General features: G+C 36.1%; 1 protein-coding gene across 3 annotated transcripts in view; it reads left to right on the top strand.

The window, feature by feature from the left end:
- The window catches only part of LOC120516152 (histone deacetylase 9), a 710,327-nt gene that overhangs the window by 652,933 nt on the left and 37,287 nt on the right, over positions 1–20,107 (top strand). For all 3 annotated transcript variants that reach the window (XM_039737623.1, XM_039737622.1, XM_039737624.1), the window contains one exon: positions 6,898–7,031. In XM_039737623.1, the coding sequence (XP_039593557.1) occupies positions 6,898–7,031 (134 nt within the window). The remainder of the gene's footprint in view (positions 1–6,897; positions 7,032–20,107) is intronic.

Below are 20,107 nucleotides of genomic sequence, written 5' to 3'. Positions count from 1 at the left end.
CATTTAGACATTGCTGCACAGATAACAAGTGATCAAGTAACCATCGCAAACCAAGGTTGGAAGAGACAACTATAGATCATTAATACATATACCTAAAAAAGGAGGACTATCGAATACTGCATAGGCCATTCTGTGTATTAAGACAGATACATGTTTGCTTTTCAAAAGTGTGCATTTCTGGATTTCTTTACAACAAAGTGTTTGATCAGATTACTAAAATCCAGTTTCCAAACCGGATCACTCTCAATTAATATCAGAGTCAAATGATTCAGTCCATCCTGTCTCATTGTGTATGTGAGCTTCTTCTTCACTATACTGGGAATGGAGAAAGAGCAATCACTGTTTGCATTTGAGATGGGCAATGTCAGGTAAAGCCTGAAAGCAACATCTACGTTGTACATTTGGGCTGATTTTTTTCTCTAAGAGACTAAAAACAGATGAGCAGATGAAATGCCTTTAGTGCTTATGCATTCTCTGAACTGGACAATTTGCTAACCATTGTGCCACCATGCCTTGAACAACAAAATACGCAGATGGAGCAATAACCACAGACAAAATACCAAAAATGGCCACAGACCAGCAATAAATGAAAATATCTCTTTCTGTTTGTCTCCCAAGCTGCTGTCACTTGTAACATCCAGTGAAGCAAGGGATCAGCATTACTGTTATGATTAGCAGTCTTTGTTCATTTTTTTTGCTTTATCTGGATAGATTTTCAATAAGTACATTTCCAAGTTGAACTTCAAGGAATCTAAAAATAACCTCAGATTTTTTTTTTTTTTATGGTTAAATGTAAAGGTTGAAAATATTTACTGTCTTGCCACAACGTCATATTTGTTTGTTGCTGTGGAGCTATAGTGTTCACTATTGCCATGGCAATCTATCCAAGAATCACCTTGGAAAGTGCAAAACTCGCCTCGTAAAGCATTAAAGAAAATTTGCTTAAGATGGCTATGTGGTGAATTTTCAGGAAATAATTCTGCAAACACAGAAAATGTACTGCAAAAATGCCTTTTTGGGCCTTTGGCTACTGCCCGTGTAAGCCCTTGTTAAAATCCAGTCATGACTGTGATGGACTGATGAACTACTTAGGGTTATTTCTTTTGTTTTGCCTACTGTTCTGGGATATTTTCTACCTTCTGGTTATCAGCCAATGAAGTAAGTGGGCACAGAAAATAGAAAAATGGAAGGAACTACACAAATATATTATGCAGACAAAAATTGAAATTGATTTGATATAATGTCAATGCATATAAGGCACATCTGCACCGATACTCATTTCAGGCTGATGTTGCACCCTGAGCATAATTAATTAGTCATAAAATAAATACGAACTAGTGAATTACATTTTCCTTTGTCTGCTTGTTCCAAAAGTCATTGATCTGCAGTGGACTGGTTTCTTATCTAATGCTTGCTTTATTCATGATACATGAGTCTCATTTCAGCTGTTCCTATCTACAATCTTATTCTTTTAATGACCACACAAAGCGGAGGATGTGGAAATATATGCTATATTAAATTCTTCCTGGTTCTGCCCCTGAGAACCCTTATAATTGCCCATGTAGAGTACTTCATGAATAGAAAGAATTCACAGGGTATACTAACTACATGGTCATACCACTTCAACTGGCATTTCTTGCTCAAGAGCAATGACAGGTGGAGTACAAATCCAAGGAGGTTATATGCAAGCTTTATAACTCTCTGGTGAGGCCTCATCTGGAGTACTGTGTGAAGTTTTGGTCTCCAGGCTACAAAAAGAATATATCAGCGCTAGAAAAGGTCCTGAGAAGAGTGGCTAGGCTGATTCCAGGGCCACAGTTGGAAACTTGTTAAGGATAAATTTCATACAAACTTTAGGAAGTTTTTCTTTATACAGAGATCCATAGACACTTGGAACAAGCTACCAAGTAGTGTGGTAGACAGTAAGATTTTGGGGACTTTCAAAACAAGATGTTTTTTAGAACAATTAGGTGGATAGGACTGTTGAGTTTCATTGGGATGAATGGCTTGTTCTCATCTAGTTTGTTCTAATAGACTTTTAAAGGACCTCTTGAACTGTCAAGCTTCTTATTCTTTCACCTTTAAATCTCGACAAGATTCCTTAGACAGTCTGTTGCGCATGCACGGCCTCCTTCTTTAGGTCACAGCCCAAATCTTGCATTTCTTTTCTAGGGGAGGACCGTCATATGAGATTTAGAGTTGCTGATTATAATCCAGACTCTGTCACAAATGGCTACAAACCAAATCTCATTAAGGTCTAATATTTATAGATTTACAGTTACAATGTTGTCATGTATAAGAGTTTCTGAACATTACTCTCTAGTACTTCATTTGTAAATCATGAGGTGCTAAAGTTCATAGTGATGGTGCACTGGTATTGGCAATTTGGGCAGTAGTCTTAACACTGAATTACGACATCTGTCTAATTTCTTTGGATATCTTGCAAACATGAATTGTTCCACTTTCCACACTCTGTGCAGCACACTCATACTATTATCCCTCAACTCTCATTTCAACATTTCATCCACAACACTGCTCCAGAACCTATTTTATTTTACATACACTGAAATGAGCCAATCAAAAACCAAATAGGCATAACAACACACCATTTTCTTGTAGCTTGTAGATTGTAGCTAAAAGTGCTTTACAAGATGTCAAAGAGAAAGCTACAAGAAAAGAAAAAACAAATAAAATTAGATAAGAATAATAATGAATAAATAAAAAAGAATAATAAATAAGAATAAGTCCATATGATCTTACAAAGCATAAATATATCATTAGTAGTAGAGTAGCATCCTTATATGCAATATCATATTCTAAGTCTCTAAAGTTAAGGACAGAAAAAAAATCCACTTAAGCTGAGGAAAAAAAAATAATAATCTGCCGGGGTTCCAAGACCAAAAGACCACCCAGACCCCACTGGGAATTAAGAAATGTGTTTTAATCATTCCTCACTTTTTCCAGGCATCACCCCAGATGATTTGATGCAATCAGTTAATTTTATAAAGTTTAAATAAAGTCTATTTAATATTTTTTTATTTATTTACATATTATAAAAAATCAAAAACAAATAGTTTTGTATATTTTGGGGTTGTGGAGTTATTTGTAAGTGTGGAGCACAGAGGGTTCAACATCTGAGGTACAGGAGGTGAGATCCAGTCAGCTCCTGCACAAATTATGCATTGGTATTCTTTGAAATTCTCTATTTCAAGCCTTCTAACCCTGTTCATGAAACTTTAAAAAATGATGAACAACCAAAGACACACATAGGGTGCATTCTTTCACCCATTTTAAACAGATAAACCTAATGTGAGTAAACTCAACAGTTTCTCCACAGACGCAAAGCATACAACAGTCCAAGAAATTCAGCAAGACGTCATGAGTACACCGTCTTACATCTCCTTTAATTCTAGATAATGTATTGACAAGATTGAAAACGGTAATGACCTCTTAAATATCTGTTCGTGAACAAAATGTTGGTATAGTGTTCTATGGCTAAAATTCATACTGCTCCTCCTGGATCTGAATTTTGACACTTCTACTTTTTTCTTTTGAAATACATTTGAAGCAGATCTTCAGGGAAACTGAAAGAGTGCAGCACCTCAATAAATGGAACTTACTTTCTCCCACACCCACTTTGAAAAACGATTTGCTAATCTATTTTGTATTAAAAACACTCATCCCACCTTCAACACTGAAATATTTGGCAGTTTTTGCATAAAAATAGTTACAGATATAAGAAAATTTAAAACAATAATGGTTAATCCTGTGTCTTTCAGAAAACCGAGATCAATATACCCTAGCCACGGGCGAGTATAAATTCTGTAGTTAATTCCTTCTTTGTACTTATTGTACTGTAACAAGTTATGGCTCCTCAAGACAACATATCACTAATAGCCAAAAATAAATAAGTAAATATGTGCAGTCAGTTTTTACTGTATTTTTAAAAAGTGAAAGTTTAAAAAATACATTAAATTCAGTTCCGTTTATTGCCATTCAACCTGACATGGCAATGAAGAGCAATGTTGCAAATCAAACTGTTTTGGAAACATACAGCAACAAAACCCTGCATGGTAGAATAACACCGTAAACAAAAATGACTAAGCAGTTCAATTTCAATTAAAATTGAATTAATAAACAAACAATGTAGTAAATATCACTTATAATCAGATAATGTGTTTCTGATATGTATCAATTAGAGAAAGTAGAACTAAGGCAGGGAAACAAAATCACTAGTGCAAACTGATTGGTAATGCTGGCTCTTTCATAATGGGGTCGTGTTCACAGGTCTAGCAGATCTTTGTATGGGAGTTAACAGGGTGGGCATTGCATTGAAAATTATCGTTTCACTTGCTGGATAACAGAGGGACGAGCAGTTTATTGCTGTGGTGCATGGATTATGCTATAATGGAAAGTACTTTTTCAAGCATCTCTTGCCATAAATGCCTTATATGGATGGAAATATGTCTCTAGTGATGAATCTGGCCATTGCCATAACAGATGATGAAGCAAATCTGCAGGGTCTTCACTGTGCATCTAAAGAAATTAGGGAGCACCCAATGAAACTGCAACTTACTTTAGTGCTGTCAAAAAATGAAATCACTTCTTAACAAGGATGGTGGCATTTCAGGACCATGGCAGATCATCAGTGTTGTTCACACCTAAAAAACGTAAACTACTGTCTCGTAACACAGCAATCGGATTAATGTCAAAGACCTCTTCAAGTCTGAAGTGTGCATTTCTAAGGTTTACGTTTTCAGTTACTTGTGTTACTATTTTAAGAATGCAACTTAGCAACTGTTACTTACATTAAGTCTATTGTATTTAACTGATTGATAACTGATTTTATTGTTTCCTCAATCATAAATTTACAAATGTAGCCTCCCTTACCTACCAATGTTTTTAAAGTGGCCATTATGGGTTGAAGCTGTTCCTTTATAGCTATTTACTTAGAAATTCTGCTTAAAATGAATGGATTAACAGCTGGAACACTGTGAGTGGTCTAACTGCCTGATTTTGAATAATATATTTCACAATGTAAATAAAAAGATTATTGTAATCATTAGTGTAGGTTATGTGTGCAAGGCAATAAATGTGTTAGATATATTCTAGCCAAATACTCATTTTGCTATTTTACGTAGCTACCAAAAAAAGATTTTTGTTTTTACTTTTTTTTAAATCTTGATAATTTTGATATCGTTTTGCTGTACTTATTGACTTTTAACTTGAAGTAAAAGTGAATTATTACATTTGAAAGAATTGCTTTGTGCAAGGCTAAATACTGTATGTAATATATGACATGAGAAAATCAAAATATAATAATGAAATTGCAATGTTTGTTATATATTTAAATGACTTCTTAAATAACTTTTGAAAGAAATAAAAGTTAAAGGTGACATTCATCCCAATCTGTGAGACTTTGGTATATAGGAGGGAATGGGAGCACCTAGAGAAAATCCACTTGGACCTGAGAAGATGCAAACTTCATACAGACCAGTTGTGAGCTGAACGCAGGGCTGTGGCGCTCTGAGGCTGTAGTGTTTACAGTAGCATCATATTACTCCTTCATTTGAAATATTTATGCTGAAACCTAGATTATTTAAACCTAATTCTTCTGTGATATGCTTAAAAGTATATTATAAAAATGCACCAGAGAAGCAACACTCTGCACAACAGACTTTTTTCCATTTGGACAAAAGAAACTATTCAGTTTCATTCCTAATAAAATGCATTATAGTCTTTGAATTTTTGTCTGTCTATGAGTTGTTTTGTAGCCCGATAAAAAAGGTTTAATGCTGCAAAAGATGCAAAGCAGGATTTTCATTTGTGGAAAAAGAAAATGTAGGAATCCAAAAATGTGTTCATATATCAAATAGAAATCAATACATTGCATTTTGCATCATCACCATTTAAAAAATACAAAAGTGTATTTTCAATTAGTAAAACCAATTCTTGGAATAAGATGCAAACAGTAAATTATAATTCTTTATTTCTTATTATTTGTCAGTATTTAATTATAATAGTCCATACAAACACATCTTTTGGAGTATACGTACTGTATACACAAAGAACAGAATGCAGGAAAAGAATGAAAGGTGCTTTTAAGGTATGATGGGTTTACTTAAAAGAGACAAGCTAACATGTCAATTTGCCTTTTCTTTTGACCTTTCAGTAACTTAAATATCAAATAATTTTTAAACTGTGCTACAATAAACTGGTAACCTATTAATATATACATAACTTTGAGATAATAAAGAGTATGGTACACATTCTGAGTATATTTTGAAGCGATAACATATATTTCATAACATGTATGCTATGTCTAAAATGTGTGCATTTCTCTGGTGTTTACTATAAAATGGATTTTCAAGCTTCAACACTGAACTTTAGAAAACACACTTTCCACCTTGAGTCAACACTGAATAATTTTCAAAATGTTAAAAAGCAGGCTTGTAGTGTGTATTTGTTTTACTCCTTGGCCTTTTTTCTTTTTGTAAATGGTTTAGTGTTTCAGCTCAGCGTACTTTTCTAGCTATTCACACTGGGTAATTAGAATTCAACACAATAAATATTTTTAAGTAATGTGCCATCAGATTTGCTGCAATCAATGTCTTATAGTTTGTTCTTGGCATAAATCATACTTACTGTTTTCTTCCTTTATTTATGTTTCCATTGTTTATTTGAAAGTGTTTATAAATGTTTCATCATCAGTCATTTTAAAAGCTCTATATGTTGTTTTTCTCCAGGAACTTTTAAACCACACATGCCTGAAAATATTTTGTGGAAAATATCTTTCAATTCCCTTATAGACCAAAAATAAGCAAATGCATGAATTGTTTTCAGGAAAATAAACAGAAAGTATTAACCTAAACTTTAATAATAATATTTTTGGCTTAGGCTTTGGTCACCTGACCAAGAAGCTGATGAAGCTAGCTAACGGTCGGATAGTCTTGGCTTTGGAAGGTGGACATGATCTTACTGCAATCTGCGATGCATCAGAGGCCTGTGTGAACGCCCTGCTGGGAAATGAGGTAAAGTAGGATGACTCATTACTCTGAAATCAGTTGTTGGCCCTTCTCCATGTTATACACTAGTAGAGTGTGCATTGTAGTAAAATCACAAACACCTTTAGATTTGCACTGATATGCACAATAGTTTGTTTTGTGGGATGAAGCTACATTACTTCCTAGAGACACTTCATAACTTGAAAATACAGTACTGTAAGTAATACATACCTTCAAATGATTCAGTTACTTAAATGCTTCATTATTATATTACATTGAGTGAAAACATATATTTTTATTATTTTTCATTTTTTTTATTTGTGATGCTACATACAGTACATATATAAACTATGCTTGGTATAACCCCCTACTTAACCCTTTCATTTGTTGCAGACGTCGATCTCTAATTCAAAACTTCACAAAAATAGTTGATTAAAGAAAAGTTGACACAAATAGACAAAATTTAAGACATTTATGAAGCCTAATAGGTTGTCACCTAAGTTTCTGAAAATATATATAAAACAGAACATAGCATGACATTCTCAAACCTGCCTAATCCAACTCATGATCACAATCAGCCACAGTCGATGCCTGCAACGATGTACAAAAGGCAAGAAGAAGCTTTAGACAGGACACCTGTCCATTGCATCGTCTACTCACACACACACCAATACTCACAGTGGGCTAATATGAAACCATCAATCAACCTAATATGCATGTTTTTGGGTACCCAGAGCAAATTGACACAGGCATGAGGAGAATGTATGTATGCCATATAGACAACAAGTAAGCATAGAGTTCTATCTAAGGATGTCTGATCTGTGAAGAAACAGCACAAATCAATGTGTTACTGCAACACCAATTGTGTCTTTGTGCATATATACCACACAAGTATTGAAACCCTTGAAAATGTTTTAAGTGATTCTTACAGATCTTTATTTATTTGATTTATTTGCTACTGTATTTACTAAGCAGGAAAACATAATTAGCTCATGTTATAGATTGCAAATGTACACCTCACAACAACATCACAACATATACTGATAAGCCACAACATTAAAACCAACTGCCTAATATTGTGTAGGTCTCCCTCATGTCCCCAGTACAGCTCTGACCCTTCGAGGTATGGACTCCAAAAGACCTCTGATGTTAGCAGCAGATCTTTTCAGTCCTGTAAGGTACGAGGTAGGGTCTCAATTGATTCAACTTGTTTTTCCAGCATGTTCCACAGATGCTTGATTGGTTTGAGATCTGGGGAATCTGGAAACCAAGTGAATACCTTGAACTCTTTGTCATTTTCCTCAAACCATCGCTGAACCATTTTTGCAGTGTTGCAGGCCGCATTATCCTACTGAAAGAGGCCACTGCCATCAGGTAATACCATTGCCATGAAAGAGCGAATGTGGTCTGCACAGGTAGTACATTTAAAATTAACATCCACATAAAGGTTTCCAAGGAGAGCATTGCATGGAGCATCACACTGCCCCAGCTGCTGCCATCTCTTCCCCTGGTAAATAGCACACATACACCCAGCCATCCACATGAGCTAAAAGAAAATGTAATTAATCAGACCAGGCCATCTTCTTCCATATCTCCAGTTCTGACACTCATATGCTTGTTGTGTTGTAGGTGCTTTAGGCAGTGGACAGGGATCAGCATTGGCACTCTGACGTTTCTAAAGCTACACAGCCCCATGCATAGCAAGCTGCAATGCATTCTTTGTTCTGACACCTTTTTGCTGTGGCCTAGCATTAATTTTTTTTGGCAACATTAGCTCTTCTGTGGGATCAGATCAGATGGGCTAACCTTCACATCCCACATACATCATTGAGGTTTAGGTGCTGTTCTTCCTTGGACAACTTTTGGTAGTTACTAACCACTGTATAAGACCTGTTATTTTGGACATGCTTGCTCTGACCCAATCATCTAGTCATCAAAATTTGGCCCTTGTCAAAGCCTCTCAGATCATAATGCTTGCCCTTTTTACCTGTTTCCAACACATTACCTTCAAGAACTTACTGTTCACTTACTGCTGCAAATATCCCACCCCTTGACAGGTGCCACTGCAACAAGATAATAAATGTTATTCACACAATGTGTGAGTGGTTTTATTGCTGTGACTAAAATAAAAAAAATAAATAAATAAATACAACTGTAAATTAAAAACATATTTTCAAGTACTCTTTCAATACTGACTTTTTTGATAAAGAAAATAGTATGTATGAAATTTGTATACATGGTTCTTAGAGCATGTCTATCCAAAGAGCGCAAACGAGCCTGTCATCTCTGCTTCAACACAAGTGTTGTATGATTCACAGGATCCAAGAGAAATTACACAAGTCTTTAAGTCAGCTGATGTACAGGGTGGTCCAGATCTAATTATGCAGATTCAGATCGTCTGGATGACTTTGATTTATGCGGAGACGATTCCAGTTCGGTGCAAAGACAATTCTTTATGTCGTCAGTTCGCATACTTCTCGATGGTCAAGGATTTTTCAGGTGATTTTCTATGTAATAAACTTAATATGTTATAGCGTAATGAAAATTGCATAATTAGATCTGGACCACCCTATAGAGGCATAGCTGGTAAAGCCAAAGATTTCATTCAAAGCAAGAAGGTGGAGCAATTCACAGGAGTAGCAGCACTTGTCCAGAAACTAGTATCCGACAGGTTAAGAAAGGCAGTGACATCAAAGGAGCACTTGTAGCAAATTTTGTAGCATATCTAGATCCAGCCAAACATTTCTATTACTGCTGAGGCACATCTCTTAGGAATGTAAAGAAACAGCCTTAACAAATTATTAGTTACAGTGTGTCTCTATCCTGATGTCCTCAACAAATCCCATTTTGTGACATACTGCACATGTTCTAATCAGTATTTTTATTGTACACTCACTTGTTGAAGAAAAAAAGTATATATATCTGTGTGTGAGAGAATAAAGGTAAGTTTTAAAAAGAAAGCTAAAATCAGCAAATCTTAGCTGTGGAGACTTCATCAAGTGTGTGTGTGTGTGTGTGTGCGTTTATGTGTGTACATATATTGTCACCTCCAGAGGGCATTACTGATTCCCAGATCCCAGACACTGCTATAGCCCAGCAATGCCTGGCTCAAAAAAAGTGAATTGTATTTATAGAAAGTACCTTCACAGGTTCCTTTTTCTAGCAAACACAATACAAGCAATCTAATTCTTCTTCCCTAAACTACTCCCAGGCAAGCCTTGTCCATCTCCTCCCAAATCCAGTTCCCCAAGTGAGGTGAAACAGTTTCTTTAATGCTGGATCTGGGAGTTGTTCCACTGCCACAACATTGCCACCAGGAAGTGCTTCCTCCATCAGGCTGAACCTTAATGAAGAAGGGAAATCTTCTCTCTGGTGGCACCCAGGAACCCCAACAGGACTTTCTTACTGAGTCCCATGCAACTCTGAGGGTTTCCAAACTGGGGCCATGCCAGAGGAGTGCCCCCACTTGTCATGTTAAGGGATTGACAATTCTCTGTCTGCAGCTTCCCCTAGTCCACCCATTATTTCCTCTACCTTACTGGGAAAAGAAATAGGAACTGTCCCACCCAGAGGCACTTCCATCCATACGTCTTATCCATTATGGCCACCCGACTAGATAAGGTATTGTACTTTATAAAGACAATACAACCTGTTCAGTTTATGTTTTAGACCATGCTATAACAACACTAGATCCACTACAGTTACTATTAACAGAGCAACACCTTTAGAACAAAGGTAAATAATGATGTAGAGCACACCACATTTCTCATTACTGTCATTGATACTTCCAGTTCTATGGGAATGTAATCTTGCAGGGTGCAGTTTATTAAAATGCAACATTTGTATTCAAAGCAGACTCTGTGACCATAATCCAAAACTAAAAAGAAATTTTCAAAACTTTTGGTAGCTTTAGAACACTTTTTAAAATTGAACTCTTTTGAACAACAACATTTATTTATATAGCACATTTTCATACAAAAGAATGTAGCTCAAAGTGCTTTACAAAATGAATAGAAAAATAGAAGACACAATAAAAAATAAACATAAGTCAACATTAATTAACATAGAATAAGTAAGGTCCGATGGCCAGGGTGGGACAGAAAAAACAAAAAAAAAAAAACTCCAGATGAAGAAAAAAATAAAATCTGCAGGGATTCCAGACCAAGAGACCGCCCAGTCCCCTCTGGGCAATCTACCTAACATAAATCAAACAGTCCTCTTTGTATTTAGGGTTTTCATGGAAGGACTTGATGATGATGGTCACGTAGACTTCTGGCTTTCAGTCCATCAATGTTGGTGCATCATGATACTTTGAGTAGGTGGTGGTGGCACAGGCCGCCACCACAAAGAAACCGGAAAAAGAAACAGAAGAGAGAGTTGGGGTCAGTACGGATTTTGGAGCCACTATGAATAGTTATTGTGATGAATTGAACATACAGAGTATCAGTATTAAATTAAAGTGAAGTTATAAAAAGGCCATGTTAAAGTAATGTGTTTTCAGCAGTGTTTTAAATTGCTCTACTGTATTTGCCTGGCGAATTCCTATTGGCAGGCTATTCCAGATTTTAGGTGCATAACAGCAGAAGGCCGCCTCACCACTTCTTTTAAGTTTAGCTTTTGGAATTATAAGGAGACACTCATTTGAAGATCTAAGGTTACGATTTGGAATATAACGTGTCAGACATTCCGATATATAAGATGAAACAAGATTATTTAAGGCTTTATAAACCATAAGCAGTATTTTAAAGTCAATCCTGAATGACACAGGTAACCAGTGTAGTGACATCAAAACTGGAGAAATGTGTTCGGATTTTCTTTCCCTAGTTAGGATTCTAGCTGCTACATTCTGCACTTGTTGCAAGTGATTTATGTCTTTTTTGGGTAGTCCTGAGAGGAGTGCGTTACAGTAATCTAGTCGACTGAAAACAAAAGCGTGAATTAATTTCTCAGCATCTTTCAATGATATAAGAGGTCTAACTTTTGCTATGTTTCTTAAGTGAAAAAATGCTGTCCTAGTGGTCTGATGAATATGCGATTTAAAATTCAGATTACAGTCAACAGTTACCCCTAAATATTTTACTTCCATCTTAACTTTTAATCCTAATGCATTAAGTTTATTTCTGATAACCTCATTGAATCCATTGTTGCCAATTACCAAAATTTCAGTTTTCTCTTTATTTAGTTTGAGAAAATTACTATTCATCCATTCAGAAATACCAGTAAGACATTGTGTTAGTGAATCGAGAGAGTCGGAGTCATCGGGTGCTATTGATTAATACAGCTGTGTGTCATCAGCATAGCTGTGGAAGCTCACGTTGTAACCTGAGATAATCTGACCTAACGGAAGCATATAGATTGAGAAAAGGATAGAGCCTTGTGGAACACCATATCGGATATCATGTGTCTTCGAGTTGTAATTACCACAACTAACAGAATTTTCTACCTGCCAGGTAGGATTTAAACCAATTTAAGACACTGCCAGAGTGGCCCACCCATTGACTAGGGCGATTTCTAATAATATTGTGATCAATGGTGTCAAATGCGGCACTCAGATCTAAGAGGATGAGAACAGATAAATGGCCTCTGTCTGCATTTACCCGCAAGTCATTTACTACTTTAACGAGTGCAGTTTCTGTGCTGTGATTTGTTCTGAAACCTGACTGAAATTTATCAAGAATAGCATGTTTATTGAGGTGGTCATTTAATTGCATAATGACTGCCTTCTCTAGAATTTTACTTAAGAAGGGCAGGTTAGAGATGGGTCTAAAATTTTCAAAAGCAGTTGGGTCAAGATTATTTTTCTTGAGCAGGGGTTTAACTACAGCAGTCTTAAGACAGTCTGGGAAGACCCCTGTATCTAATGACGAATTAACTATGTCATGAATATTGTCAATTAGCACGCCTGATACTTCTTTGAAAAACCTGGTGTGCATTGGGTCAAGGACGCAGGTGGAGGGTTTCAGTTGAGAGATTATACTATGTAATTCAGGTAAATCTATCCTGGTGAAAGCATTTAATTTGTTTATAATGGAGTACCGGGGCTTTGGAGGTTCTGCTGTGTTGGGGAGATATACTATGCTATCTCTAATATCATTAATTTTTTAATGATATTAGAGATACTACTCTACTAGAACACTTTACAGACACTTTATAAACTGAAGCTCAACCTTCACTTTAATTATAATACAAAATGGTCTGCTAAGGTTTTTTCTAACAGCTGTTTGCTGTAATTCAGAGGGTGTTTTTTCTTTGAGAACCTTTTCAATTGTTTGTATGTGTTCTAGAAAGAAAGGGAGAGTAGAGGTTAAGGAAACTCTTGCTTTTTTGGAAAGAATTTTATTTATGTTTTCATTACTAAGTACTCTTCCTTTTGAACTGTGTTGTGGTTGTAATGGGTTCTTTACTGAAAGCTTAATATATTAAAATTGAAAAAAACGCTTCTCATAACTAGCCACAAAGCAACAGTGACAAGATAAAGCTCATTTGTTACTACAAAATATGTATACATGTAAACTCAAATGCATGTGCTTGCTTGGTTGCCTTTGAAGTACCCTCACTGCCACCTACTGAAAAAGAAATGTTTTTTTTTTTGGTATCTTCAGACTTTGTCTATAATATCAAAGAAACAATACAATATATTACATAAATAATAATTATAAAAATAAAAATATAATAATCACGTTAGAATTTACTTGAAAGCCTACTGTTAATTTAAAATGCTTTTAATCATATTTTAAACCATATCATATTAAATTAGAAATACAAATCTTTAAAACAAAAATCCTAGTTATGTGTGTGACACTGCCATGTTCGTTTTGTATTTATTTGGCTCACAGTTAAATTCATAGCATCTTATAGACAACATTTTCTTATATATCATTGAAACCCTGGTATGTTAACTGAATCACTTAGGGTCATACAGTGAATCAATGATGAAAACTGAACTGTCAAATGTGCACTTCACCACTTCGCCAGCCTTAGCTACTGTGCATCACTGCCTGCTTTTCTGTAGATAATGGATGTAGTGAAAAGACAAGCAAAATGACAGCTTTTATTGGCTAACTAAAAAGATTACAATATGCAAGCTTTCGAGGCAACTCAGACCCCTTCTTCAGGCAAGATTTTTGCCTGAAGAAGGGGTCTGTGTTGCCTTGAAAGCTTGCATATTGTAATCTTTTTAGTTAGACAATAAAAGGTGTCAGTTTGCTTGACTCTTCACTACATTCATAATGGCTAACACGGTACAACACCCTAGTACTGTAGCTAATGGAATAAGAGACAGTTGTGTCATTTTATTTCCTTTGCTTAATATCAGATCCTTCCATCACAGATTACTTAGTTGTTGCATGCTCATCATTTTACTTTGCTTAGTTTCGTGGTTTTGGAAAGTAGGGTCCTTTCCCAGCAATGCTGGCCCCAAGGCAGGAACCAAACACAGTGGGAAAGCCATTTGTGCAAAATTTAAAAATATCTGTGTAACATTCTCAAACCAAATTTATCTAGTTCAGGGCTGCAGGAGGCCAGGACCACTGGGCGTTAGTCTACTGAAGAGCCCATTCATGCTCTCAACCACACTCACACTCGATCCAGTATGGAATGCCCAGATAACATAATCTGGAAAATGACACAGAGAATGTCCAAACTCATACTCAGAAATCTTGATGTGGCCACTGCATTGTAGGAAAAATACTGTTTTTGATGTTTCAATAGAAGTCACATTTATTAATAGTAAACAAAAATAATACAGACTGAGAAAATTCCTTTGAACACTGTTATTTAGATACCTACGTCACTGCACTGTGATGCCTCTGTTTGTTGAAAACAGAAATAAAGAAATAGACTCCAAATGGATGGTTTAGAACTTTTAATTTAATGGTAAATGCATCACAAAAAAGTTTTTTTAACAAAGCTTTGTTTTTTTTACTTGATTCATAGGCAAATTATTGTCACTTATCTAGTATATACATTCTACATATAATAGTATGTGGTAAAACTGTTATAGGTCTTGGCAAGGTTTGCTTTTGCTGCCATCCATAGCACTGCAGTCAGATTAGTAAGGTCAGTAATGTCCTTTGTTGCAGTAGTCTGCAGTTTGTCAGAAGTATTTATTCATGTGTTGGGGATTAGAATTCATAAACAATTTACAGTTTTTTTTTCAAATACTATTTCTTGATCATTGCGGTGGGCTGGCGCCCTGCCTGGGGTTTGTTTCCTGCCTTGCACCCTGTGCTGGCTGGGATTGGCTCCAGCAGACCCCCGTGACCCTGTAGTTAGGATATAGCAGGTTGGATAATGGATGAATGGATGGATATTTCTTTATCATTGTTTTTCTTGGCCATCACCTATAAATAAACATGTATTCTCCATTGCTGTTTGTATGTTTTTTTAAGAATCAGAAGTTTTCAATCTATTTATCAAACTAGTGGTCTTTCAATTTGTCTGTCAGTCTTCTTTTCTTATATCAGATGCCACTGCTTCTACATGGTTAATTTGCACAATGCACTTTCACCTCTGAAAGTCAAGAAATGACTGCTGGTGATGGAAATGTTGCCTTTTGTTGACATATTTGAAGAGAACCATAAAGGCACATGGACTTCATGGAAAAGGAGGAAGTTTACAACAATTGCTTATGTTGAAATGAGTCCATGTTTTAACTCATTAATTTTCTTTTATTGGGTAATAGTACAAACTGTCACCCCAGGATGCTTAAATTACCATTTTTGGCAGTCACAAAATGAACTGGTATTGGTATAGTCTTTTTAATATACTGTAATCTGCTTTTTGGTATAGTAATAAGTAGATTTTTTAATCATTATGGGAATGAACAAGTGGAAATAATTTGTACAAATCCTTAAATTCTCAATCAAAAAATTACACCATGTATAGACAGCCTAGCAGAGATACCAACCTAGTAGCAAGTACCTTTCAATTTTCAAAGAGAAGAAAAGGTGGTCTATGTTGTGGCCTGGGCTACGTAAGTTATGGAAAGCATAACATGTGAATCCTACCCCATATTCATATAATTGCATCCTGCAGTTTCCACAGACAACATTGTGATAGATCACTCTGTCTGGTACAACAGTCATGAGTATTCAAAGTGCTGGTCAGACCTCTCTGAATTGCCTGTTGGTGATAGAGTTAGTAAACAATTGTGAGGATGGTGGTGAAACGGACCAAGAGATGCATATGTATTCCCCAAGCTGCAAATACTGGTGCACTGCTGTCCATTTTGTTCCAGAAATGGATGGAAGGACCATCTTGATTTGAAGATGCCCACTATACAACCTTGCTCAAACTCTGCTAACTGCAAGAATGGTGTATGATGACATCACACACGAAGAACCATACTCTGTATTGTCACAGGATATGCTACTGATCTTGAGAGAGTTATGATCAATCTGAGTTTTTTTTTTTAAATTCACATTTAATTTTAATAATAAGGTTTTGGTGTAATTAGGGGTTTGGTACAATGCAGAATTTAATTCTGTCATTTTTGTTTTTACTTTTGATTTGATTTTTATTTAGGGCGGCACGGTGGCGCAGTGGTGGCGCTTCTGCCTCGCAGTTAGGAGACCCGGGTTCGCTTCCCGGGTCCTCCCTGCGTGGAGTTTGCATGTTCTCCCTGTGTCTGCGTGGGTTTCCTCCGGGCGCTCCGGTTTCCTCCCACAATCCAAAGACATGCAGGTGGATTGGTGATTCTAAATTGGCCCTAGTGTGTGCTTGATGTGTGTTTGTGTGTGTCCTGCGGTGGGTTGGCACCCTGCCCTGGATTGGTTCCTGCCTTGTGCCCTGTGTTGGCTGGGATTGGCTCCAGCAGACCCCCGTGACCCTGTATTCGGATTCAGCGGGTTAGAAAATGGATGGATGACTTAAATTATATTTCTATCATTACATGTCTCCATTTTTCTTTTATGTAGTTGCTGCCATTTTGTGAACTTTGTTTATTATTGTTACCTTGGTCACTACAATACGACAAAAGGAAGTGCATGTTATGTTATGTCACCATTGTGTATTTCCTCGTTCACAAAAATTGTAGATTATTCTCAAACTCATGTAGCTATATTTATTTTGGATTCACAGTTAATGAATATTTGGCAGTGTATCTGTTTGGTGTTCAGTATTTTTCTGAAACTTGAACAGTTTAGCAACACCACTTTACAAGAGTTCTGTTTAGCTTATAGGACTTTGTTGCCCAAAATGTCCAGCACACCAAGAAATTATGTTTTCATCACCTGCTCCCTGGCTGTCTTACTTTTTTTTTTTTACTGTAGCTTTAGGTCAAAATAGAGGCTTGGCATCACAACTTTGTCTGTGCTCATTTTTTGCTATATTGTACTTGGGTATTCCAAACTGGATCCCTTTTGGATATTCTTGTTCATTTCCCACTATAAATTACTTGGTGTGGAAGGGTCTTCGAATGGAATAGGAATAAATCAAGACAGAGGAATGGGCATCCTGGTTTGCTCTGTTCAGTTTGTTACTACTTAGAGACAAGCTGTTTAGGAAAATAACATTAAAAGCAGTTTGGTAAATGCAATGTGATATGATAAATTTCTTATACCATCTGAACATGTGAAGGTTTAAATGACAATCAATCGTGTGCTTGGTATTAAAAAATGTGTGTACATTTTGGGTCAGACTGCAGACACTTTAAAGTGGATTAGCAACTTTTGAGAAAGTTCTTCACTGGCACATCAGCAGCCATAACACCAGGGCCGAAAATGTAGTAATTATTTTTCCCTTAAGCAGTGAAATTATGCAGGGAGATAATTAAATTTAATGTTGTGAATGACAAAAAATAGGAAAATAGTAAATCAGAGTAGACTAGAGGTAAATAAAATGAACATTTATTAAATAATGAAACCCAATTAAAGGAACAAACCTGGGGAGTACACAAAATAAAACAGAACAAAAATAATAGCCTCTCTTGGCCTGACTATGTTGGTTTGATGGAGTTGCTTGGCCAAATCTTTACCTTCCTAGCATTTAGCAGTTCCTATCTTTCTGTATGTACATAGTACGAGTATGTCTCCTGCAGTCAGTATGTCTCTCTCTCTCTCTGCCCTGAACATGTTGTGCAAAATGCCCCTGGTAGCTTCAAGAGCACCATCTTCATCAGATCCTACCTTTCACTCATTGTTCCCCCTTACTCTGGCCTCTCTTCCCTTTACCTGTTGAGCTTTTGTTTCAACTACAATTCCAATTCTAGGCTCAAAATTCCTGTGGTCAAAACAGAACATTAAACTTTCTGTTGATATGACAATCATGAAAATTGCAGAATCACTTCAGTGGAATCAGATTCAAACTGCCCCTGACAGCCATTGGTGTGCTTGCACCACTGAATCATGTGTTGTCTTTAAACTGATTAGTCTTGCTTTTCAGGATTCATCAAGTCTCTAACAATGTACTTGGTGTCTACTGTGCGATATGCCTTCAGGTGTTCAATAGGAAGAGCATGCATTTCTACCCAAACCAAAGCTCTTTGTATGAATGAATCTCTGCCTGTTTACATTTGAAAACACGCATACACGAAGTGAATAGCATCTTCAAGCAGTCCCTGTCTTCCTATATGTACATAGTAAGTCTCCTGCAGTCAATACGTCTCTCTCTCTTTCTGCCCTAAAGTTGTTATGCTAGACTTTTGGCTTCCCTTATGATGCCCCCAGTAACCTCCTTTCAGCTGGGTAACCCACCCAAAGAGTAAAGCAATATTATATGGTGCTTACAGGACAGCTGGTTTGAAAGCCTCTGTGAAAAATTAGGTTTTCATTATAGTTGTAACACAGCTGTTGTTGATGACAACATAAAATATATATAATTACTAGCAGAATACCTGCACTTCGCAGCTGAGATGTAGTGTGTTAAAGAAGGTACGAAAAAGAAAAGGAAAAATTTTAAAAATAACGTAACATGGTTGTTAATGTAATTGTTTTGTCATTGATATGAGTGTTGTTCTCATATATCTATATATATATATATATATATATATATATATATATATATATATATATATATATATATATCTATCATGATTGTCAATGTAATTGTTTTGTCACTGTTATGAGTGTCGCTGTGATATATATATATATATAGCAAAATACCCACGCTTCGCAGCGATGTCATGTGTTAAAGAAGTTATGAAAAAGAAAAGGAAACATTTTAAAAATAATGTAACATGATTGTCAAAGTAATTGTTTTGTGTATTTGGTGACAGCGTCACAAAGTTATTTTCGGTAGCTGCATCAGAAAATGTACCACGACGCCTGACACGCCTCCTTTTACTGTTTTCTCACAGCTTGATTGCTTCTGTCATATATACACACACACACACACACACACACACACACACACACACATACATACATACATACATATATATATATATATATATATATATATATATATATACACATACATATCTTCATATCTACATATCTATATACATATCTACATATACACATATATATATATATACATACATACCTATCTACATCATATATACACACACATACAAACATACACACACACAAATTATATATATGTGTGTATGTATGTATGTATGTATGTATGTATGTGTGTGTGTATGTGTGTGTGTGTGTGTATATATATATACACATACATATACTTGTGTGTATGTTTGTATGTGTCTATATGTGTGTGTATAGGTTTGGTCACTGAGTGCAAGGGAAAAATAATAAATTATAGTCTATAAGTTATTAAACAGTAAAACATTAACGTTTTAAGAAGTACAGGTACATTGAAATTACATTTTCTATGTGAACGTTCCAATTTGTGCCTCTGGTAATGTGCCTTACCGGCATTTAAAGAAAATTAGTTTTGTGTCCTCTGCAGTGTTAAGAGAGAAAGGCTTTGGTTTGGGATAAAAGGAAAAAAGGTGTAAAGAAAGGAAAGTTGCCATTTTCTTTTATATAGTATAGAGAGATGTGTTCTCTGACGTTATGATCGCCTTTTGGGGACAGTCGCGGTGGGTCTTGTGTAGACTGGTGAGACGTCCCCGCCATTAATCGGCTGTGATGGCACGGTCAGTCCTCCACTCCTGTGCGTGTCTTCATAATCCGAGGTGAGGACCTCATAATCGTATC

The sequence above is a fragment of the Polypterus senegalus genome, chromosome 15, assembly GCF_016835505.1.
Source record: "Polypterus senegalus isolate Bchr_013 chromosome 15, ASM1683550v1, whole genome shotgun sequence".
NCBI classification, from domain to species: Eukaryota; Metazoa; Chordata; class Cladistia; order Polypteriformes; family Polypteridae; genus Polypterus; species Polypterus senegalus.
The sequence above is the reverse complement of the archived record's forward strand: the minus strand, read 5'-3'. Positions and strand labels throughout refer to the sequence as shown.